A 23,093-nucleotide genomic window follows, 5' to 3' on the forward strand; every position below is an offset into this window, starting at 1 on the left:
TTTAGATTTTATGTATTTATTTGACAGAAAGAGAGCACAAACAGGGGGAGTGGCAGGCAGAGGGAGAGGGAGAAGCAGGCTCCCCACAGCAGGGAGCCCAAGGCAGGACTTGATCCCAGGACCCTGGGATCATGGCCTGAGACAAAGGTAGACACTTAACTGATTGAGTCACCCAGGTGCCCTTTGTTAGTCTTGGTTTTAAAGTCTATTTCATTTGATGTAAGTATTGCCACCTCAGCTTTCTTTTCACTTCCATTTGCATGATAAATGTTTTTCCATCCCTTCACTTTCAATCTGCATGTGTCTAGAGTTCTGAAGTGAGTCTATTGTAGGCAGCATATAGATACATCTTACTTTTTAATCTGTTCAGTCACCCTATGTCTTTTGACACAAACGATTGGAGCACTTACTTTTTTTTACATTTGAATAACTACTGATAAGTGTGTACTTATTGCCATCTTGTTATTTGTTTTATGGTTGTCTTTGTAGTTCCTCTTGGTTCCTTTCTTTTTCTTTTGCTCAATTCCCCTGTAGTTTGATGGCTTTTTTCAGTGATATGCTTGGATTCCTTTCTCTTTATTTATTGTGTATTTATTAAAGGTTTTTGATTTGTGGTTGCCATTAGGTTCACCAGAACCAGGCATGTCAGGGGTGTCTCCCATGTGGGTTTTGTATGCCCTACTGTTGTGGCTAAGCCACATTTGCCTTCAGTCCAGTCAGCTGCATTGGCCCACTTTTGCCTTTTGTGGGTACACCTGATGGGATTTAGTGCCTGTGCTTTAAGGGACCAATCTAGAGCCACTATGCGCTTGCAGTTCGGCAGTTTCAGAAGTCAGAGCAGATGCCTGTCCTCAGCTGCAGTCTCACCAACCTACAGGGCACCCTCTCTGCCTTGTCCCAAAAGGCCTTCATTGGTGGGTGGATCTGGCAGTTAGACCAGATGCCTGCCCCCATTCCATTTGCTGGGGCTGTGCTTGCACCAACCTGCATGGTGATCTCCCAGCCTGTGCTTTGGGAGGCTTTTGTTGGTTGGTGGAGTTGGCAGTGAGACTCAAAATTTGCCCCCAGTCTGTCTGTGTATGCTACATTCACATTGAACTGTAGGGCTTTCTTCCTGTGCTGTCCCTGAGAGTTTTTTGCTGCTGAGTAAGGTCATAGTCAGACTGGATGCCTGCCCCAAGTATGTGTGCTGGAGCTGCAGTGACACCGACCAGCAGGGAACTCACTCTACACTGCCAGCTACAAGGTTCAGCCGCTGGGACTATGGGAACACTGGTGTGTGTGTGTGTGTGTGTGTGTGTGTGTGTGTGTGTGTGTGTGTGTGTTTGTGTGTGTGTGGTTATATTCCCCTCTCCCCAAGGCTAGAGTCACTTTGGAGAGCCACTGGTCCCTGCCAAGACTACTTTTGCAAGGTGTGTTGGGGCAGGATCTACTTTGAAGGGACACCTGCTAAGTGGGGTAGGTTGGATGGGGTGGGAGAGCATGGAGGCAGAGCATGCAGTGTTAGCAAGTTATGTGGATTGTGTTCATGCCATTTCCCACAAGTTTCAGCTGTCCAGGCTGGCAGGGGGACATAGAAATGGTGCCTGCCAGCTCTTTTGTTCTTGGAGAAGTCTCTTAAAGATTCTCCCTGCTGCTCCAGCACACATTCTGAGATTAGTAAGTAAATCTACACCTCAGTAAATAAATCTGCCATATACCTCAGGCCCTTTCCAAATTGCTGCTTTTATGCTCTATTGTGGCTGGGTTATTTATTATGCTGGCTTTTTAAGGGTGGGGATTCAGTTTCCTATTGACCTCTGGATCTCCTGGAGCCGAACCCACTGATTTTTATAGTATTCAGAATTAATCCCTGCTGATTATAAAAACTCATGAAATTGAGCCCCACCAGTTTTTAGAGCCAAATATCATGGTTACTCGTCTTCCCAGTTTGGGCCCCCCATGCCTGGGGTGCCTGATGTGGAGTCTGATGCTCTTGCTTCTCCATGCTTGTGATGTTCCCCCCGTTTGTGGTTAATCTCACCAGAGTGTTGGGTTCCCCACCATGCTTCTGCCCCTTCTACCCTTTTCAATGTGGCCTCCTCTCTGTGATTAACTGTGGAAAGTCTGTTCTGCCAGTCTTTGGGTCACTTTCTGTATTAGTTGCACTCATATGGCTGTTATCTCAGTGTTTCTGTGGGATTTAGTGAGCTCAGGATCCTCCAACTCTGCCATCTTTGCAGAACTCTACATCTCTTTATGTTGTGAATCTGTTACCAAATTATTTTAGCTATAACTGTTTTTAATAATTTTGTCCTTTAACATTTATACTAAAGGTAAGTGGCTAACATACCACCTTGTTACAATATTAACTTATTCAGAACCTCATCATATACTTACCTTTATTAGTGTGTTATGTATTTTCATGTTTTCTTTTTACTTATTAGAATCCTTTTATTTCAGCTTAAAGAACTGTTTCAGCATTTCTTGTAAGGAAATTCTAGTGGTGATAAACCCCCTCAACTTTTATTTGTTTGGGAAAGTCTTCATCTTGCCTTCATTTCCAAAGGAAAGATTTACTGGTAAAGTGTTCTTGGTTGACAATTTTTTCTTTTAGCCCTTTGAATATGTCATCTCACACTTTCCTGACCTGTAAGGTTTCTGCTGAGAAATCAGCTTTTCCCCTAAGGGGGATTCCTTTGTATGAGAGGATTTTTTTTCCCCCTGCTGCTTTAAAAATTCCCTTCTTAGTTTTGGTTTTAGACAGTTTTATTATAATGGTTGTGGAGAAGATCATTTTAGATTGAAATTTTGGGGTGACAGCTTTATGAACTTGAATATCAAATATCAAATCTTTCCCTAGGTTTGGGAAGTTCTCAGCCATTTTATCTTTAAGTTTCTAAGTTTCTCCTTTTCTCTTTCTAGGACCCCAGTGATGCATAGATTGTTTCTCTTGGTGGTATCCCATAAGTCTCACAGGCTTTGGTCATTCATTTTTATTTTTTTATTTTTTATTTTCTGAACTGGGTAATTGCAAATGATCTGCCTTTGAGTTCACTGATTCCTTCTTCTGTTTGATCCGGGCTTCTATTGGAGCTCTCCTGTAAATTCTTCAGTGTAGTCATTGTATTCCTTAGCTCCAAAATTTCTGTTTTTTTTTTTAATGTTTTCTATCTTTGAACTTCCCCTTTTGTTCTTCTATTGTTTTTCTGATTTCATTAAATTGTTGATCTTTGTTCTCTTGTAGCTCTCTGGGCATCTTTAGAACCATTGTTTTGAATTCCTTTTTAGGGTATTTATCTCCATTTTGGGAGATCCATTACTGGAATATACTGTGTTCCTTTGGTGGTGTCAAGATTCCCTGATTCTTCATGTTCCCTTTAGCCTCACATAAGTATCTACATATTTGAAGAAACAGTCACCTCTTCCGAAGGGGCTGGAAGACTAACTTTGCTAAGGAAAACCTTCACCTTGAGGTAGAGTGTGCTATGACCCCAGGTCTCATGATGTAAGGCACCTCAGTGGCATGTGGCATCTTTGGGTTCAAGGAGGCATGATGTCTCATTAGCTCAGGCCACTGGAGTCCATAACATCAACAGCTGTGTGGTATCTGGCAAGTGCTGTGTAGTGTCCATAGTCACTGCAAGGGCTGTTAAGGTTCTAAGCAGCTCCTCCAGGTCCAGTGACTAGGGACCAGAGTTGGAAGTCATAGTGGCCCAAGCCAGTGGTGTACACATACTCAGCTGTGGGGGCCTGCTGAAGTTTTCAGTGTACGGCCAGGGGTCCATTTCAGACACACACATAGTATTGAGGGCAAGGGCCAGGCTGAATGCAGGCACACTAGCAGCTATAGGAGCCCTGGCTGTCTATGTCTTGTGGCTGTGATGTCTCACCAGATATGCAGGAACAGCAATGGAGGCCAGTGATAGTAGATAGGGCCAGATCTGGGCTCACAAACAGCTTTGAGAGCCTTGGCCATTGGGATGTATTCCCATTGCTGCAGGGTCTTGCCACAGACATGCTCATGGTAGCAGAGCAAGTAATGGAAGTTGGGCTGGGGGGCCTCTAGGTGCACATTTGGAGAAGCTAGCCCCAAGCACCCACAAGGGGGTAGAGGTCAGCTGTGGGGTTCTGGGCTGCATCTTGCACTTGCACAGCTGCAAAGGCTGGGGCTAGCTGCCTATGTGGATCCCATTCTCTGGCAGGAGTGAGGGGAAGGGAATGGGAAGGGACACAGGCAGCTGGCATCTACAAATGCAAAAACCTGTGTGGTAAAAACTAGTGAAATCTGCAGAGGTCCCTGGTGACTATACTGATCAATCGTTTCTTCTGTGGTGAAAGCTGACAGGTCCTCTCTAAAGAGCAGGTCACTGGGAACCCTGGTTGCTCCTACTGTGTGGCTGATACTGGTAACCCCTGCCCTTCTTCCTTGTTCCTAGTCATCTCTATACATCTCAGGTTTGCTGGTCCCTGGGTGGGGTGAAACCAAAAGCAGGTCCTTCATGCAATACCCAGAAAGACTGGGGAAGCTAGTCCCTCTCCCTGCGTTCCCTTTTCTGGAGAAGGGAATTCTCTAGCTGGTGAGTTCCCTCTTGGCACTGAGCAGGGCCAGCTCGGTAGATGGGGGGATATGGAAAAAATGAAGCATTCTTCCTTCCTCTTTTGTGCAGTTGTTCTCGGGTTTTTGTTCCACTATGTTGAAGTTTCTTAAGTTGACTCTTGAGCACTCCAGAACTGTTTGTTTGTAGATAGCTGTCTAATTGTTGATTTTTGTGGGGGCACAGAGGCTGGCTTCCCTTACTGCATCATCTTGGTGACATCAGCTTCTTCTATGTCTATGATGATCCTTTCCCAGTTTCTTTCTTTGGCTTTTTATGATATGTCCTTACCTTAAATGTCAGCTCCATTCAGGTTTCTTTCCTTGACCCTCTTATTATACACTTCAGTCTGTGCACCAGTTCAAGGACGCCAAGCAAACTGATAAAGATCCAACAGAATGTTGCTAATCATCCGTGGGAATCAAGGTTATTACTTTAACATCAGCTGATTCTCTCTCTCTACAAGGTTACTTTTTATAAGCTTTTTAGTATTAATACTAAATAAAGTCTTTCTCATATTATCAGTATATTTCTCCTTTTGCCTTTAGATATTCCTTTCCAGATAAGTAACTCAGTTTTCACTTCTGTTCTTATTTCCTGCACCTCTGACAAGTAGTATAACACAGGGCAGACATACCAGCCCTGGAGCTATGGATCTTTTTGATCAACTTAGTACTTTGTGAACTCCTAGCACATTTGCCTATCAAGATTTATAGTACTGGGGTGCCTGGGTGGCTCAGTCGGTTAAGCGTCTGCCTTTGGCTCAGGTTATGATCCCAAGGTCCTTGGATCGAGCCCCACATCAGGCTCCCCCTGCTCTGTGGAAAGCCTGCTTCTCCCTCTCCCTCTGCCTGCCACTCTCCCAGCTTGTGAGCTCTCTCTCTCTCTCTGTCAAATAAAAAAAAATCTTAAAAAAAGATTTATAGTACTTATTTTCATTTTTTTTCTAAAATCAGATTGAACATATGAAATAGTGTGTTCCTTATATGGGTCTCAGACATTCACTGCATACATATTTACTGATTCCTGAAATATCTTCATTTGTTTTATATATAATAATGTACTGGGCACTGTGCAGCAATCAGCCAATAAAAGGACATAGTCCTGAGGCATTGACTTTTATAGATTATATGATAAAGAAAATATAGATATCTTTAAATGAAAAAAAAATCACTTTCTAAAAAACATGCAACTTAACATGCAAATGAATGTTGTCCCTTTCAGAAAATTTACATTGAAAGGCTGATTAATAAAGGATTTGCATTGCTAATTAATGAACTTGTATTTGACATAAATTACAGCATGTAAACACTACAGGTTTTCTTAGGCAAAATGATCATGTCACATTTTTAAAGATTAATACCCATGCAACTTTGGCTATATGAACTTGTAGTATTGTTAAGGCAGCATGCAGATTCAAGCCTCTCAGCCCTTTGACACATGATGACATGTGAGAATCAATAGTTATGTTTAATTATAGACATATGTAGCTTTTTTAACATTTAGTATTTATTTATATATCTGTAATAGAATACAAGGAGAATATTGAAGGACTTAAGAATATGTATATTGAAAGTGGAATATTCAAACTAATATTTAGTGTGCTGTTTACTAAAATATGATTCCTCTTTTTCCCAACAGAAATTTCTTTCACAATTTAACCCAGGTAAAACATTTTAAAAAAATTTTATATATCCTTCCTATATCACTACTATCTTATTTACCTCTCATCTTTCATGTTTCGCAGAAGAATTTTCCAAAATAATTTTTCAACAAAATTTACTTAAGAGTGCAGCGATATTTTAGATATGGTTTGAGGACCCCTAGAGCTCCACAGACCTTTTCAGGAGATCCATGAGGAGATCCTTTTCCAACCACATATCTGTGTGAGGGTAGATTTTCTCCATATGCTTCCACCAAAATAATATATACAAAACAGCTTGAATGTAAGAGCACAGATGATAATTCAGTTGTCTCTTATTAAGGCAGATATTAAAGACATTTTGTAATGTAAAATGTAAAACAATTTTTCTAATTTTTTGTTTTGGAAAATAGTTATTTTTCATAAAAATATATATCATGTTAACATTTATCAGTTTATTATAGTTTTTCAAATAAATTAATATCTTCAAATCTTCTCAGTTTGTTAATGGTAACATGGTAAATATTGATAGATCTAACCCACATAAAACAAAAGCTCTGTGAGATTCTCAATAATTTTTAAGGCTATGAAGGGGTCTTGAGATCAAAAGGTTTTAACATCTGGTCCAGAGACTCTTAACTATAGGAAACAAACTGAGGGTTGCTGGAAGGGAGGCAGACGGGGGGATGGGGTAATTGGTTGACAGGTATTAAGGAGGTGATGTGATGTGGGTGTGATGAAAGTGATGTGATGAGCACTAAGTGTTATACACAACTGATAAATTATTGAACTCTACATATGAAACTAATTATGTACTATATATTGGCTAATTGAATTTAAATTAAAAAAAAAAATCTGGTCCAAGGATGGAAGATGGCAGTGGAGTAGGAGGACCCTAGGCTTGCCTCTTTCCATGAATACAACTAGATACTATCAAATTATTCTAAATGCACCAGAAGTTGACCTGAAGACTGGCAGAATAAACTCCAGAACTACAGGTAGAAAAGAAGCCACACTGAAGAAGGTAGGAAGTGCAGAGATGCAGTTTGGGAGAGAACAGATCATGGCCACTGTGGACGGGAGGGAAGGTGAGAGATAGACTAGCACACAGGGGAGCACACAGGAAAAATGAATCCCCATACCAGTTGGCTTGGAAAGTGAGAGGGGTTGAATTTTGTGAGTTGTTGCAACCAGTGGGGTTTAAAGCCTGGAGTTTTGAAAGTCAGTGAGCTTGACTGGGATACAGCCCAGGGGGTACTGCACTGCTCTTGGGGAGAAGTCAGGCAAACAACTAGCAGACATACAGCATGGAAACAGTGATTGGAAGAGAACCTGCAGCACACATTGGGAAGGTTACTCGCTCATTTGTGAGTCCCAGAGAGGCAGCATTCATGGAGAGACACCTCTGGGAACAAAGGAATTGGCCAGAACCATTTCCCTCCCCTGACCCTCAGCACAAGCACAGGGCTCCCTGCAGGAACCAGTGCAGTGCCGACATTCACTAACTAACTTGTGTATACCAAACCCAACCCCTGATACACACTCCAGGGGAACCACCCATTTGAACCATACTTGCCCAGTCCAGGTGCAGCAGGCCGCCTCCCCTAGAAGACCACCCAAACCCCTGCTCACACCACACATCCCACTGTGGGAGTTTTGCAGAGCCTCTGTTCTGCCAGCAGAGGCAACAGATCTCATATCACAAACAGACCAAAGCACACCTAGTTAAAACATGCCATGTTAAAGCCAGGGACAAGACACTGCCTACAACGAGCAAAGAGAGACTCTGCAGATAACTGGCCTGAAGGATAAAGCAGCCAGGACAAAACAGCAGAGTACATGCAGCACACATTGGAGACATTCCCAGAAGCATCAGGTCCTGGGGAACAGGGGACATTATATGGCAGGGCACTACAGGACCTCTTCTTCATAAGGCCATTACCCTCAAGAACAGGAGACATAGCTAATGTTCCTAACACAGAGAAACAGGCACAGAGATGTAGACAAAACAAGAAGACAGAGAAATTTAGCTCAAATGAAAAACAGGACAAGGCCACAGCCAGAGAGCTAAGTGAAACAGATATAAGTAATCTGCCTTGGTACAGAATTTAAAGCATTGATCATAAGGATACTCACTGGACCTGAGAAGAGTAGAAGACATGAGTGAGATCCTTAACACAGAGGTAAGGAACAATATAGCAGAGATAAAGGGCACAATAAAGAAAATGAGAAACATGCTTCATGGAATGAACAGAGGTTGGAAGAAGGAGAGGAATGAATTCATAACCCAGAAGACAGAATGATGTAAAGTAATCAAACTGAACATGAGATAAAAAAGAATTATGCAAAACAAGAATAGAATTAGGGAACTCAGTGACTCCATAAAACATAATAACATTCATATTATAGAAATCCCAGGAAAGGAAGAGAGAGAAAAGGGGTCAGAAAATTTATTTGAAGAAATAATAGCTGAAAACTTTCCTAATCTGGGGAAAGAAACAGATATCCAGATCCAGGAGACACAGAGAACCCCCATCAAAATCAACAAAAGCAGACACACACCAAGACATACTGTAATTAAATTGGCAAAATATAGTGATAAAGAAAAAATTTTTAAACCAGCAAGACAAAAGAAGAAAGTAACTTACCAGGGAAAATCGATAAGGCTAGCAGGAGATTTTTCAACAGAAACGTTCCAAGCCAGATGGAAGTGGTACGATACACTCAAAAGTGCTGAATGGGAAAAATCTGCAGTTGAGAATACCCTATCCAGCAAGGTTATCATTCAGAAAAGGAGAAGAGATAAAGAGTTTCCCAGACAAGCAAAAACTAAAGAAGTTCATGATCACTAAACCAGCCCTGCAAGAAATATTAAAGGGGACAGTTCGGGTGGAAAGGAAAGACCAAAAGTGATAGTATAAAGGTAGGAATCACAAAAGCAGTAAAAATGAATATTTCTGTAAAAAAAAAAAGTCAAGGAATTCACAAAAGTATGTGAAATATAACAACATATATTGAAAATGTGGGGGAGGAGGAGAGTAAAGAATGGGTTCAAACTTTAATGACCATGAACTTAATATAGACTGTTACATGAAGAAGAGGTTTTATATAAACCTGATGGAAACCACAATCAAAAACCACTAATAAATATACAAAGAATAAAGAGAAAGAAACCCAAACATATCACTAAAGAAAATCAGCAAACCCTGAAAAAGAGAAAGGAAAGAATCAGAGAAAATCTGACTGCAAAACTCATTTCCATAACCCAGTGTGTATAAGATTCTCATAGAAAACAAACCCTCTGAAAATAACCTCAAAGTAAAAGGTATAAACCACACACACACACACACACACACACACACACACACACACACACGCAAAACAGTCTGGAATAGATACATAAAAATGGAGAAAGTTCATACTATTGAAAGCTAAAAATGAGAAGCATCTGAAAGACTACTAAATCCATATTTAAAGTATTCAAAGGGATAACAGAAGGAATTGAAATAAAAAACAATTATATAGCATTCAGAAATTGAAGAACCTCTCAGTAAAATGTCTTGAAATGAAAAAATAGGATCTAAAAATAAAAATTCAATAGCAGTTTCAATAGAAGACCAGACACAGTTGAGAAAATTACAGAATCAGTGATTTGGAATAGGAATCATGCAGAATGCAGTGCATAAAAATGAAGATATGGAAAATATCTAAAGAGTTAAGAGACATAGAGAATAGACTGAAACAGTTTATCATACTGCATATATCATATCGTATAATAGGAGTTCCAAAAAGGGAATAAAATGAATTGGACATAATACTGAAAGAGATGATTATGGAGAATTCTTCACAATTGAAGACATGAATACTCAGATATGTGTATCTGAGTAATGGTGAACAAATGAACCATATAATATGCTAATAAATTTAAATAAGCATTGACAAAACTTTTCAATAATTTTTTTTAAAAAACAAAATAAAATTAAAAAGCTAGCCATAAAGAGTGGAAAATGAAGGGGGATTTGGGTTTGAAATTGTTTGAGGTCCTTATAAGCATCCAGGATAGGGATACTGGATTAACTTTAGCCTACATTAAATATGCATGTAAAATGTAAGACTATCCATTAAAGTAATAGAAAAAAATATGTAATTTCTAAAATTTCTAAAAAGTAGAGTTCTGGAAGAAGAAATTTTAAAATGCTAACAGTTTAGTAGAAGGTAATGAAACACAAAATAAGGAAAAATTAAGCATAGAATATAGGGACATAAAAATAAGGTTTTCAAAATCATTTAAATTAAATTAGTAATCAATATTGTGATTGGATTAAATTCACCCATTAAATGACAGAAACTCCAGAAATCTGATTTTAATAAAAGTTACATAGTTAAAACAAAGAATAACAAAAAATTTGGAAAGAAAATGATGCAAACAGGCTAATACTATCAAAAGGAAACTGGGGAGCGGGCCCCGGTGGCTCAATTGGTTGGGCATCTGCCTTCGTTTCCAGTCATGATCTCAGGATCGAGTTCCATGTCGGGCTCTCTGCTCAGGGGGATGCCTACTTCTCCCTCTTGCTCTGCCTGCTTATCCCCCTGCTTGTGCTCTCTCTCTCTCTGTATCAAATAAATAAATAAAATGTTTTCTAAAAAAGGAAACTGGAGTGATGATATGAATGTCAAAAGATACGTGAAGCCCAAAAACTTTCAAAGACATGAAGAGGGAAATTATTTCACGATAATAAAAAAATCTACGAAGAGGGTAATAATATCATCTGTGCTTAACAATGTAGTCTCACCTGATCATAAAGAAGATAGGAATTTCCCTCAACTCATTTTCTGAATCCAACACTACTTTAAAACCAAAAGCAGGCAAACAGAAAGTTAGGAAGGGAGGGAGGGAAGAAAGTGTAGACAAATATCCTTGTATATATAGGTACAAAAATTCTACACAAATATTAGCAAATGGAATCCAGCAATATATTAAAAGAATACATTGAAAAGGACCAGTATCTTCCAGAATGCAACATTGGTTCAATACCAAGAAAGCTGACGACAATATCCATTCCATCAACACAATAAAGATGAAAATAAATGATCACATAGTAAATTTAAAAATTGAATAGACATTCCTAATGAAAACACCAAGCAAAATAAGTTTAGAAGGGAACCACTTGGTTTTAATAAAAAACATTGACTTTTCAAATAACTATAAATAATTATTACAAATTATAAAATACTTCTGATTCAACTAAAATCAGGAACTGGACAGATGTGCTCAGTATCATTATTATTTAACATTGTCTTGAACATAATAGTGTAAGTAATAAGACACAAAAAAAGTACAATATTACAAATTTATAATAGCAATAAAGACTATAAAATACGAATAAATTTAACAAGAAAGACACAGAACCTGTAGCAAGAGCCACTCTCAAATTTTGTTAAATGAGGGACACTGGGTGATATATGGAACTATTGAATTACTATATCGTATGCCTGTAGAATGTAATTCAGGCCTTATAAGAGTTGACACTGCAGAATTTCAATGATGTATATACTTGCATGAGAAAAAGAGAATATGTGAAGTGTGTATAATATGACCCAATTTTGTTTTTAAAACCCTTAAAATGCCTTTTTAAAAAATAAATAAATGTAAATATGTATTTGTGTACATGTCTGCAAACATATAGTGTGGAGAAAAATAAGGAAGGATACACACTAGTTGTTTAAATCAAGTTGCATAGATTGAGAGAGGCTTAATAGGTGAAGGAAATATAAAGGTGAAATAAAACCCTGCTATAAAAAGCATGGAAGGAAGGAAGGAAAGAAGGGAGGGAGGGCAGAAATATATAGGGACAATATACAATTAAGGCAAACAGGTGAAATAGGATAAGCAGGAATGTCATATAATTATAAAAGGAATAAAATCTTCATATATGTGTATATGTGTGTGTTTAAAACCACCTAACCAAAACACAGATCAAGATACAAAACATATAGATGTAGAAGTTCTTAAAGGACTTCCCCAAATTAGTAAATAAAAGACTAACAACCCAATAGAAAAATGGAAAATAGGTAAAGGAAATGAACAAATAGTTCACAAGACAGGAAATACAAGTGGAACTTGAACATATGGAAAGATGCTCAAACTTTTTTATAAATAAAAGAGAGTCAGGTTAAAACTGCATCAAAGTACCATTTTTCACCCATCAGACTGGCAAATTATAAATGTGACAATACACTATGTTGGGAAGGCTGTGAGGAAAGAAGAAATCTCATACACTGCTGGTGTGACAGTATATTAGTGGAGCTGCTATGAGAACAATTTAACAGTATCTATGAAAATTACAAATGCATATACTTTATGCCTCAACAGTTACACTTTTAGGTATAGTCCAAGGTACAAAATAACTATAGCATTGATCATAATGGCAAAGGATTGAGAATGAATGTTTATTAGTAAGTTACTAGTTACTTATGATTCCTCCATAATTTGGAATAATAAGCAGTAGAAAAATTAATGAGAATATGTAAATATATCTAAAATATAACTTTAAGTGAAGAATATAATGTTTGAAAAGTGTATTTAGCATACTTACATTTATATAAAAAGAAAAAATAACATCTTAGTTATGTACAAAAATTTTACAGAAATATAAAGAAAACTTACTAGTAGTAGATACTTGTGGGGTGCAGATGGAGTACAGAGTGGGAGAGACAATTTTCACTTTATTTTTAATATAATTTTTTAACTATGTGAATAAATTGTCTATTCAAGAAAAAAATTAACAAGAAAGAAAAAAAATTAGATCTGCATCTATTGAAATGGCCGTGGCGTCTAAGTAACAAAGGCGAGTTATGAATAACATGTATTATGTGATTTCATTTTTGTAAAAAGTGCAGGGGTGAGGGGTCGCTGTGTCTAATTATGATTGTAGAGAAAGAGACATACACAATCATACAGAGTTTTAAAATTAGTTACCGCAGGAGTGTAGATGGATCTTAACTCTTCCTTCATAGGTCTTTGGTCTATTTCACTTGTTAAAAACACACAACACTTTTGATATTTTTAATGGGATAATCAAAATTTTTTAAATAAATAAAAAAATTTTATGGTTGTGTTTTGCCACAACTAAAAATGAAATTTGTCCAAAATGTAAAGAAATGCAAATACTTTTTATTTTGTAGGTTGTTGTTATATGGATATATGATCCAGAAAATGCAGACCCCAATGAGTTGCTGTGGAATGCAAATGAACCTTCACTAGTAGGTGGAAACATTACTATTATCACAAAATAATATGCTGTTTCCTTTTTAAGGGCTCTGAATAATATATTTTAAGTATTCCAGAACTAACTAAATACACCTTAATTGTCCATTATCTTTAGCCATTGTAGTGATTTTGAGCTACTGCTCAATCGCCACAATTATAAATCTTTCTCTTGAATTCTACTGAGCATTGTCTGTAATTTCTATGAACTGCATTATTCATGAAGATGCTAACCTTCAAAGCGCTTTAAAGATATTCTTTGTGCATCTATCGTAAAACCATGCTTCAAAAATCTGTCCAGTCCCTTACTGAATCCTTTACCACTTGGAGACTAGTGAATTTCCTAAAGGTGCAGTGCCCCAGATAAATACAGATGGTTTTCTTTTCTTTTTTTTAATTTTATTTATTTATTTGACAGAGAGAGACACAGCGAGTGAGGGAACACAGGCAGGCGGAGTGGCAGAGGGAGAAGCAGGCCTCCTGCAGAGCAGGGAGCCCGAGGTGGGGCTCGATCTCATGACTCTGGGATCGTGACCTGAGCCGAAGGCAGACGCTCAACGACTGAGCCACCCAGGCGCCCCAATACAGATGGCTTTCAATTTATGGTGGCTTGACTGACGGTTTTTCAACTTTACCATAGTGCAAAAGTGATCTGCATTCTATAGAAATTGTACTCTGAACTTGGGTCTTTTTTCCCCCTAGACTAGCGTACTAGCAATATGTGGTGTGATACCATCGCATGACGCTAGGTGGCAGCAGTGATCACAAGAGTAAATCCGTACACTTATAAACTCTTCTGAACCCATACAACCATTGTTTTAACTTTCAGTACAGTATTCAATGATTCACAGGAGATATTTAACACTTTATCATAAAACAGACCTTGTGTTAGATGATTTTGCCTAACTGTAGGCTAATGTAAGTGTTTTGAGCACATTTAAGGTAGGCAAGTCTAAGCTATGATGTTTGGTAAGTTAGGCGCTTTGAATGCATTTTTGACATATCCCATTATAATTCAAGGAATATTTGTAAGTCCTTTCTCTTATTTGTTACAAATTTACCTCTTTCAAGATTTAAGTTCTGTCTTCTGTTACAATTAAAGTGTATTGAAGAGAAATATAAAATGAGCAGTTTTAATCTCATATGACTAATGAGTCAGGATCTGATTTTTGAATAGCATGTTACATGCCTCTTGGTAATGAAATTCACAAGAGATGGACTAATAAAGCAGAATGACAACCTATCAATTAATTGTTTTATTTGGCAAGTGGCTTTAGAGGCAATAAAATTAATCAATTGTAATTAAAAACTTTAAGCATTACTGTTAATTTCTAATCTTTCTAAGTGAAAATATGTGCATTTTAACATTATTTTGTCCATGCATACCTAATACTTCGCTTTTTTTAAATTTCATGTTTATTCACTACCATGTCATTCTCATAAAACCTTTCTATGGCTCTTGGTTACCAACAGCAGACTCTTGACTCTTAACATGGCACACAAAGCCTTGGAATATTCTGTCTCTGCCACCCTTCTCTGGCCTCAGCTCTCCACGTGTCCTACCTCCAGCAACAGCACTCTGCTGTTTCCTTGCACACACCTGCTGTTCCATGGCTCTGAGTCTCTGCCTATGCTGTTCCATCTATGGTAACTGCTCATTCCCTATGTTCATCTTCTCATATTTTCCGTCTCAAGTCAAGTAACTGCCCTCTAAGAGGCTTGCCTTGACCAAATCAGGATTTTTTTCATATATGTAGTTTTAGGGCATTATTTTAATGCTACAGTTTTGATAAATCATCAACAAAACAGCTCTGGTAAAATAAATATAAATTCTCTGTTTGCGTTTTTATCAGCCAACATGTAATGTGACTGACGGGCATTCAAATCATAATCCCACCCTTTACTCTTCATTCTCTTCCTGAACCACCTCTGACTTTGAACTCTAAATATTCCCTTATCTTTAACTCATTCCTGTATTTTATTACCTCTTTGAACCTCAGCCCATCCCTGCCTCTCATTAACTTCCCCTATGAGCCTTACCCTATGCCCAACACCCACACCAGGGAAAAGAGGACCAACAGTTGGGTATAGCTCAGGGGTGGGGTACAGAATAACTTACTGGTACAATTTAGTTTAAAGGTATTAAAAAGGTCAGGGTTTTATTTTGAGGTTTTTTTCTTGAACACTTTAACTGTGAATTATATCATGAAGAAAAAAGCATAAAAGTTGAGTATACAGTTTAATGAATAATAATTAGCCATATGACCACTATCAAGAAGTAAAACACTAACAATAGTACAGAAGGTCCCCATATGTGCCACCTGCATGGACATAATTTCTCCCTCTACCTTAGAAGTACTTGATGGATATAATCCCTTTGTTCCCTCTAAAGGTAACCATTATTCTGAATTTTACAGTAATAATTGCTCTGCTTTTATTTTTATTTTGCCTCCTGATTCCTAAACAATGCTGTTTAGTAGGTTTTGGGTTTGTGTTTATTTTCTGCTTTATATAAATGGAATCATGTTTTATATACATTGTGCATATTCCTTTTTGGGGAATCTACTTTATATAAGATTTGTGTTATAATGTACCTATAGTTTATTCATTTTTGTTCCTGTATGACATTTCATCATTTCAACACAGTATACATTTTTTATCCATTCTGCCATTGATGAATTTTGGGTTGGTTTATGTTTTGTTTTGTTTTGTTTGTAATGAGTGTTGGTTTCTTTTTTTGTTCAGCTTTATTGAGATGCAAATGATATATAATATTGTATAAGTTTAGATGTACACTGCTGATTTGATACACTTATATATTATGAAATGATTACCACAGTAGCATTTTTTAACACCATTATCTCCTCACATAATTACCATTTCTTTTCTGTGGTAGGGTTATTTAAGATTTATCCTCTTATGAACTTTCGAGTATTTAATACTGCATCGTTAACTATTTACCATGCTATTCATTCGATTCCCAGAATTAATTCATCTTATAACTGGAAGTTTGTACCCTTTGACCACCATGTCCCCATTTTGCTCACCCCCTCAGACCCTGCAAACACTATTATACTCTGTTTCTATGAGTTCAGCTTCTTTTTGATTCCACAAACAAGCATATCATACAGTATTTGTCTTTCTTTGTCTGACTTACTTCACTTAGCATAATGCCCTCAAGGTCCATCCATGTTGTTGCAAATGGAGACATTTCCTTCTTTTTATGGTCAAATAATATTCCATTGTATATAAATACCACAACTTCTTTGTCCTTTCATCCTCTGATAGACAGATTGCTTCTATATCTTGGCTATTGTAAATAATGCTGCAATAAACATAGGGGTGCATGGATCTTTTTGGATTACTGTTTCCATTTTCTTTGGATAAATATCGAGTAGTGGAATTATTGCATCATACAGTATTTCTATTTTTAATTTTTTGAGGAACCTCCATACTGTTTTCCACAGTGGCTGCAGCAATGGACATTTATATTCTCACCAACAGTGCACAAGAATTCCTTTTTCTCCACATCCTCATGAACACTTATTATCTTTTTTATTTTAGCCATTCTGACAGGTGTAAGGTGAGGCATCTTTTCATGTACCTGCTGGCTATCTGTATACCTTCTTTGGGGAAAAGTCTATTCAGATCTTCTGCCCATTTTTAATTGGATTGCTAGTTTTTTTGCTATTGAGTTGTATGGGTTTTTGTACATTTTGGTTATTACCCCCTTAACAGATACATGATTTGCAAATATTTTCTCCCACTCTGTAGGTTGCATTTTCATTTTGATTTCCTTTGCTATGCACATATGATTTCTTTTTTTGGATTTTATTTTTATTTTATTTTATTTTATTATGTTATGTTAGTCAGCATACAGTACATCATTGGTTTTTGACATAGTGTTCCATGAGTCATTGTTTTCGTATAACACCCAGTGCTCCATGCAGTATGTGCCCTCCTTAATACCCATCACCGGGCTAACCCATCCCCCCACCCCCATCCCCTCTAGAACCCTCAGTTTGTTTCTCGGAGTCCATAGTCTCTCATGGTCGTCTCTCCCTCCGATTTCCCCCCTTCATTCTTCCCTTCCTTCTGCTAATATCCTCCATGTTATTCCTTATGTTCCACAAATAAGTGAAACCATGTGATAATAGTCTTTCTCTGTTTGACTTATTTCACTTAGCATAATCTCCTCCAGTTCCATCCATGTTGATGCAAATGTTGGGTATTCATCCTTTCTGATGCCTGAGTAATATTCCATTGTATATACGGACCACATCTTCTTTATCCATTCATCTGATGAAGGGCATCTCGGCTCCTTCCACAGTTTGGCTATTGCAGACATACCTCTGCCTTACAATAACAATGTGGGACCCTTCCTCTGCGGAGCCTGTGGATGGAATTCCAAAGTCAACCCCATCCTATAATAAGGAAGCAATGAAGCAGTGAGGCAGTACTCCTTCCCTATGGTGCCTGTCGGCAGGACTCTGAATAACCTCTACCCTGTAATAACAAGGAAACACAGCTTCCCCCCCCGCAGCTAGTGCTGTGGGGACTATTGGGTGGAGTCCTCTCTTCCTGTTAACACGAAAATGGAACAAAACAGCCCTGCAGTAGCTCTATAAGTTAAATTGACATTTGAAGCACAATCCGCAAAAGTGATCTAGGACATGCATTCTGATCCTAAACAAATTGACTACCTGATAACGTAAAAGATTTAAATAGGAATTAGAATCTTATTATATAATACTTAAAATATTCAGGGGATACAGTCCCAAAATTACTCATCAGACCAAGAAAAAGGAAAGTCTCAATTTAAAAAAGACAATCAATAGATATATGATACAAATGTCATGTGATTAGAACAAACAGTGAAGTAAAAGAAACATTTCTAAACTGTAGCCAGATCTTAAAAGATATGTTATTTTAACAACGAGGAGATATCATGTACATTTCTGTTTAATCTCTTTGGGTTTTTAAGAATTTCCAATTTTAATCTTTGTCTCAGGATTTTTTTTCTAATAATGACTTATTGCTATAAATATTTGTTTACAGATTCATTTTCTTCCTACTGATTTCTTGTGGAAAATCACTCTAAAAGAAAACATAGGTTTTAAACTTTTTTAATAAGAATACTTTGTTGTTTAGAATTCAGTGATGTCTTCTGAATTTTATGAGTTGATAAGATTTTCTAATTATAATTAAATATATATCTATCAGATAGTATTAGATAGCATTTGATTTTATATAATTATTAGCTATGTATTTAATTACATAAAATTAAATATAAATTTCTATTTATAAATAAACATAAAATTAAACAAATCTAATTAAATATATATTTAAATGCTTTACTAAACATGTATGTATAATTTATATTAATTGCAATCTTAATTATTTTTCTTAGTGTCTTTTACCTTCAGAGGTGAAATCTCTTAGGAACTTATATGCATTGAGAAAAAATATCCAAAACTTAGAAATAAGGCAAAAAGATGACTGAATGTTCTTTCAGTGTCATATCGGAGAACTGTCTAACAGGCCCTCCCCAGGATCCCTTAGATATTTAAAGGAATGTACTTTTTGAAAAAACGTGTAAAATAAACATAAACATTTATCATTTTAATAACTACTTTAAGTGTACAGTTCAGTGGCATTAAGTACATTCTTATGGTTGTGCTTCTGTCTCTAAGAATTTGACAATTCTAAGTACCTTATATAAATGGAATCATACAGTATTTGTCTTTTTGTGACTGACTTCACTTAGCATAATATAGTCAAGGTTCATCCATGTTGTAGCATGAATTTCCCTTCTTTTTAAAGCTAAATAATATTCCATTGTATGCATTGCAAAGGAAACAACAAAACTAAAAGACAATCTACTGAATGGGAGAAGATATTTGCAAATAACATATCTGATAAAGGGTTAGTATCCAAAATATATAAAGAACTTATAAAACTCACCAAAAAAGCCCAAGTAATCTAATAAAAAATGGGTAGAAGACATAAACAGACATTTCTCCAAAGAAAACATACAGATGGCCCTCAGACACATGAAAAAATGCTCAACATCACTCATCATCAGGGAAATGCAAATCAAAACCACAATGAGTTATCACCTCATGCCTATTGGAATGGCTAAAATCAACAACACAAGAAACAAGTGTTGGTGAGGATGTGGCAAAAAAGGAACCCTCATGCACAGTTTTTGGGAATGCAAACTGGTGCAGCCACTGTGGAAGACAGTAGGGAGGATCCTCAAAAAATTAAAAATAGAACTACCCTATGATCCAGCAATCACACTACTAGGTAATTACTCAAAGAATATAAAAACAGTAATTCAAAGGAATACATACACTCCTATTTTTACTGGGGCATTATTCACAATAGCCATACTACAGAAGCAGCCCAAGTGTCCATCAGTTGATGAATAAAGAAGATGTGGTGTATATATATATATATATATATATACATATATATATATATATATAGTATTCCATTGTGTATGTAATTTGTATATATATTCCATTACTATATATATGTAAAATGTATATTTATACAATGGAATATAATGTATACATATATACCTAATATATATACATATGTAATATATGTATATATAATATGTATGTACATATATAATATTGTACATATTGTATATATGCATATATAGTATATAATGTATATATGTATACAACGAAATGTTATTCAGCTATAAAAAAGAATGAAATCTTGCCATTTGCAACACATGGATGGATCTAGAGCATATAATGCTAAGCAAAATAAGTTAGTCATAGAAAGACAAATACCATATGATTTCAGTCATATGTGGAATTTAAGAAACAGAAGAAATGAACAAAGGAAAAAAAAGAGAAAGATAAACCAAAAAACAGACTCTTAACTATAGAGAACAAACTGATGATTACCTGGGGGGATGGGTGAAATAGGTGATGGGAATTAAGAGTATGCATAATTATCTTGATGAGCACGGGGTAATATATGGATTGTTGAAGCACTATATTGTACACTGGAAGCCAATATAACACTGTATTTTAAATATACTGGAAACAAAATAAATTTTTAAAAAAGAATAAAAAATATTCCATTGTATGTATATACCACATTTTGTTTATCCATACATATTTCAGTGGCATTTGGGTGATTCTACCTTTTGGCTATTATAAAATGTTGCCATGAAAAAATAAAATAAAATAAATAAAACAAAATAAATAAAATAAAATAAATTGTCATGAACAAAGGTGTACAAATATCTTTTTTTTTAAGATTTTATTTATTTATTTGACAGAGAGAGATACAGCAAGAGAGATAACAAGCAGGGGCAGTGGGAGAGGGAGAAGCAGGCTTCCTGCCCAGCGGGGAGCCTGATGTGGGGCTTGATCCCAGGACACTGGGATCATGACCTGAGCCGAAGGCAGATGCTTAACCAACTGAGCCACCCAGGCGCCCCTGTACAAATATCTTTTTGTGTCCTTGCTTTCAAAACTTTTGAGTTGTGAGTTTCCAAAAGTGGAATTGCTAGATCCTGTGGTAATTCTGTTATTAATTTTTTGAAGAACTGCCATACTGTTTTCCATAGCAACTGTACCATTCCCACCAACAGCGCACAAGGGTTCCAATTTCTCCACTGCCTCACCAACACTTATTTTCTGTTGCTTTTTTTCAGTGTTATGAGGTATAATGGACAAAATTGTTTATTTTTAGTGTATACAACTTGATGTTTTGATATATGTATGCATTGTGAAATGATTGCTCCAAATTAATTAATATATCCATCACCTCCCATGATTTCCATTTCTCTTTTACTTTTTCTTTGTGTGTGTGGTGAGAAGTACATCTACCCTTTTAGCAAATTACAAGTATACAATATGGTTAACTATAGTTATGTTGCTATACATTAGATCTCTAGAACTTACTCAACCTGCAGAACTAAAACTTTGTACACTTTAGCCAACATCTCCCCATTTTGCCCCTGGTAACCACCATTTTATTATCTGCTTCTATGAGTTTGACTTTTAGATTCCACAAAAAAATGAACTCAAGCAGTATTTGTCTTTCTGTGTCCAGCTTATTGCACTTTGTATAACATCCTCCAGGTTCATCCATGTTGTCTCAAATGGCAGGATTAGCTTCTTTATTAAAGCTGAATAATATTCCTTTGTGTATACATATACCACGTTTTCTTTATTAATCTATCAGTGGACACTTTGATTGCCATATCTTGGCTGTTGTGAATAATGGTGTAGTGAACATAAGAAGGCAGATATCTCTTTGATATTCTGTTTACATTTCCATTGGATACATCCCCAGAAGTGGGATTGCCAGATCATATGGTAGTTCTATTTTTAATTTTTTGAGGGACATCCATATTGGTTTGTATAATGGCTGTACCAATTTACATTCCCACCAACAGTGCACAAAGATTTTATTTCTCCACATCTTGCCAATACTTGTTATCTTTTTATCTTTTTGATGATAGCCATTTTAGCAGGTGAGAGGTGATACTGTGATTTTATGATTGATTTGCATTTCCATGATGATTAGTGATGTTAAACACCTATCATATACCTGTTAGGGCCATTTGTATATCTTCTTTGGAGAAATATTTATTCAGATTCTTTGCCTATTTTTTTTATTAGGGTTAATTTTTTCTTGCTGTTGAATTGTTTGAGCTCCTTATATGTTATGGGTATTAACCTCTTATCATCTATCCGGCTTACAAATATATTCACTCATTCAGTAGGTTGCCTTTTCACTCTGTTGGTTGTTTCCTTTGATGTGCAGAAGCTTTTTAATTTCATGCAATCTGATTTGTCTACTTTCATTTTTGTTGCCTGAGTTTTTGGTGTCATATCCAAAAAAGTCATTGCCCAGACCAATGTCAAGAAGTATTTCCCTTATGTTTTCTTCTAGTAGTTTTATGGTTTTAAGTCTTATGTTTAAGTCTTTAGTTCATTTTCAGTGGATTTTAAAAATAAGATGCAAGATAAGGGTTCAATTTAATTCTGCATGCAGGCACCATTTCCCAACACCATTTGTTGAACAAACTATCCTTTCACCATGTACATTCTTGGCACTCTTGTCAAAAATCAGTTGACTATAAATGCATGGATTTATTGCTGGGCTCTTTATTTTGTTCCACTAGTCTATATATCTGTTTTTATGTCAGTACTATACTGTTCTGATTACTATGGCTCTGTAATATATATTGAAATCAGGAAGTATCATGCCTCCAGCTTTGTCTTTTTTTAAGATTTATTTATTTATTTTAGAGAGAGCGAGAGAGTGCATGACCAGTGGGAGGGGCAGAGGCAGGGAAAGGGGAAGCAGACTCACCATTGAGTGGGGAGCCCAATAAGGAACTCAATCTCAGGACCCTGAGATCATGACCTGAGCCAAACCCAAGAATTAGATGCTTAACTGACTGAGCCAGCAGGTGCCCTTCAAGCTTTGTTCTTTTTGATTAAGGTTACATTTGCTCTTTGGGGTCTTTTGTGGTTCTATACAAATTTTAGGATTGTTTTTTCTATTTATGTAAAATGGCATTGGGATTTTGATAGGGAATGAATTGAATCTGTAAAGCACTTTT

At 36.5% G+C, this 23,093-nt stretch overlaps 1 protein-coding gene across 2 annotated transcripts in view; it reads left to right on the top strand.

The window, feature by feature from the left end:
- CATSPERE (catsper channel auxiliary subunit epsilon) overlaps positions 1 to 23,093 on the top strand; it is a 172,688-nt gene that overhangs the window by 50,051 nt on the left and 99,544 nt on the right. For both annotated transcript variants that reach the window (XM_088016862.1, XM_088016863.1), the window contains exons 6-7: positions 6,219 to 6,243; positions 13,405 to 13,482. In XM_088016862.1, coding sequence (XP_087872988.1) covers positions 6,219 to 6,243; positions 13,405 to 13,482 — 103 coding nt within the window. The remainder of the gene's footprint in view (positions 1 to 6,218; positions 6,244 to 13,404; positions 13,483 to 23,093) is intronic.

This window comes from Eumetopias jubatus, unplaced genomic scaffold (genome assembly GCF_037043125.1).
Source record: "Eumetopias jubatus isolate StellerSeaLion01/CBP00866 unplaced genomic scaffold, mEumJub1_p1.0 scaffold_12, whole genome shotgun sequence".
In the NCBI taxonomy this organism is placed as follows: domain Eukaryota; kingdom Metazoa; phylum Chordata; class Mammalia; order Carnivora; family Otariidae; genus Eumetopias; species Eumetopias jubatus.